We start from the raw sequence: 2,746 nt of genomic DNA, 5'->3' as shown, positions 1-2,746 counted from the left end.
GAGAAAGACTAACCAAATCAGTCTTGGCAGAATCAGAACCCATAGAAATGTTCTTAGATTTCCTCTTCCTTTTACCAGAATTGGGTAAAGCACTTAGGGCTGCAGAAACTGCAGAAGTGAACTGCTCAGCAAAATCTTTAGGCAAACAAACACTCACAGAGACTGACTGAGAGGAACCGCAGGGCGCTGCATGTGAATCTGTCAAAGACTGGGACACCCACCCTAAAGCTCTATCTGTACCATGTGATCACTGCTCCTGGCATCTGCTACCAGCACAGCACAGATCGTGCCCCAGGGAACGTTATTGAGTGCTGCTGTGGTCTGTTTAAGTGAGGACTGAAAATGCTGCAGCTTCCAGCGGGGGATTTAGACAATCTAAGTTTTGTAAATAATGGTGGCTTTGGAAACATATACAGAGGCTGGAGCAGAACTCTCAAAATGGACGTTGCCTTCAAGACAATTAATGGAGCTGCGTGTTCAAATCTTAAAATGTGGTTGAAAAAAATAAAAAAGGAAGGAGACATGATGCTTAAAGCGAACCATACTTATGTCCTTCTTATCTTTGGGATGTACGAGAATGAGGAGGAAAACCCTTCAGAGTGTGGTCTAATTCTGGAATACATGCCCTGTGGTTCTGTACGCTCTCTGCTTGACGACCTACGATGTATTGTGCCATGGGCATTAAGATTTCAGATTCTTCACCAAGTCTGCCTTGGTATGAATTATCTCCACAACCTAAATCCACCGATAATTCATAGAGACCTAAAGCCATCTAACGTTCTTCTAAACAGGCACCTAGATGTTCAGATTACTGACTTTGGGTTGTCCAAGATTATTGGCGCATCGTCTTCTACAAAACCCAAATCTTTTGTTGGAACCTTGCCATACATGCCGCCTGAAGCCTTCGGTGACCTCAATTATAAGCCAACGGAAGCCTTTGATATATATAGCTATGGTATCTTAATCTGGACAGTTTTCTCGGGTGAAGAGCCATACAATGGAGCACTCCCAACACTGATTCAACGCAAAGTACCTGAGGGTCAAAGACCATCTGAAGAAGTCCTGGATAAGCTAAGCAATGTACCAATGGTGCCTAATGCTAAGCAACTAATGATACAATGCTGGCATGAAAATCCTAACAGAAGGCCTAGCTTTGCAAAATGTAGTGACATAACAACAGAAATGTTTGAAGTGTATAAGAGTATAACAGATAATGCAGTTCGATCAGTTCAGGATAAACTGAAGACCGATTCTTCTGGTTATGAGTCAGAAGACAGTGAAGAATGCACCAGTTCTTCATTGAGCACTCTGAATAAAAGTTACTTTGAATTTAGTGGAGATGGTGAAGAGTCAATACAGTCAAATCTAGTTGCCAAAAGCAAAGAAAAGTTACAGCTAAAAGAAGCTAAAACTTCAGAAGATGATGATGCTCAATCACCAGGGTTCCTGTTTGATAAGCTCTCAATGGCTCTAAAGGAACATGATGAAGACACTATAAAAAATGGGACTTTTAATGACATTGCAACTCGAGTAGATAGAATGACCAAGGATTCCAACAATATGGAAGAAGCAATGAAGAGGGCAGTTTATACATTGGGGCATATTGGCAGAGAAGTCATTGTTGATACTCCCCTTGCAGATGTAATCAAATTTCTTCAAAAGTAATTTTCATGAATATTAACTTTTCAAAGAATCTGGGATTATTCTTTGTAGCAATCAATATAATGAATAATAAACAACTCTAAAGAAAAAAAAAAAGACTGGGACACGTTAGCAGAAAACTGAGACAACCCCTGAACAACGATATCTTGAGAAAAAGAAGGCTCAAATAAAGAATCCTTGTCAATAGATAATAAAACTTTATTAAGGCAAGGGGAACAAAATTGCACATGAGGTATAACCTGGGCGTCAGCACAATGAAGGCATTTATCAAATGACAGAGAAAGCTTGGGATTGGCTTCCATAGTAAATAAAATAGCCCCTTATTTCTCTTATACTCAAATTTCAATATAAAAAAACTAGTCGATAAGCCTGCCCAGAGGGCAATCTAATTATTTTTTAAAATACAGATATAGGGGGATAGTTATCAACGCGTCTACTTTGCCTGCCTTCGCCGGTTCAATACGCCCGCCTAAGCTCGCCTACCATCGCCGCCGTGGACCTGCAAAATTTCGCCTAAGTTATCAATAAATCTGTCAAAAAGCCACGCTCCAAGTACGGGGCGATGAGCAGCGGACTGTGAGAGTTATCACTCATCCGATCTCGCTGCTCTTCGGCTTTTTCCCAGCTTTATTGCTAGCCTGTCACTAAGCACCCACACTAACTACACTGTTCCATCCCCTATACCGGCGCCCCTGGAGCCCCCCGCAACTCAATAAAGTTATTAACCCCTAAACCGCCGCGCCTAGACCCCGCTGCAACTCTTATAAATGTATTAACCCCTAAACCACCACTCCCGGACACCGCCGCCACCTACATGATACCTAGTAACCCCTATCCGGCCCCCCTATACTGTCGCCACCGATAATAAAGTTATTAACCCCTATCCTGACGATCCCGGACCTCGCCGCAACTAAATAAATAGTTTAACCCCTAAACCGCCGCTCCCGGAACCCGCCGCAACCTATATTAAACTTAATACCCCTACACCGTCGCCACCTATAATAAATGTATTAACCCCTATCCTGCCCCCCCTACACCGCCGCCACTGTAATAAAATTTATTTTGGGGGGCTTTGTTATTTTAT

At 42.4% G+C, this 2,746-nt stretch overlaps 1 protein-coding gene across 1 annotated transcript; it reads left to right on the top strand.

Annotated features, from left to right (window-relative positions):
- Positions 1-237: 237 nt before the first annotated feature.
- LOC128638833 (receptor-interacting serine/threonine-protein kinase 3-like) lies at positions 238-1,665 on the top strand. Its single transcript, XM_053690968.1, has one exon. The coding sequence runs from the start codon at positions 343-345 to the stop codon at positions 1,663-1,665; it is 1,323 nt and encodes a 440-aa protein (XP_053546943.1). The 5' UTR covers positions 238-342.
- Positions 1,666-2,746: the final 1,081 nt, after the last annotated feature.

Source organism: Bombina bombina, chromosome 8 (genome assembly GCF_027579735.1).
Source record: "Bombina bombina isolate aBomBom1 chromosome 8, aBomBom1.pri, whole genome shotgun sequence".
Lineage (NCBI taxonomy): Eukaryota > Metazoa > Chordata > Amphibia > Anura > Bombinatoridae > Bombina > Bombina bombina.
The sequence above is the reverse complement of the archived record's forward strand: the minus strand, read 5'-3'. Positions and strand labels throughout refer to the sequence as shown.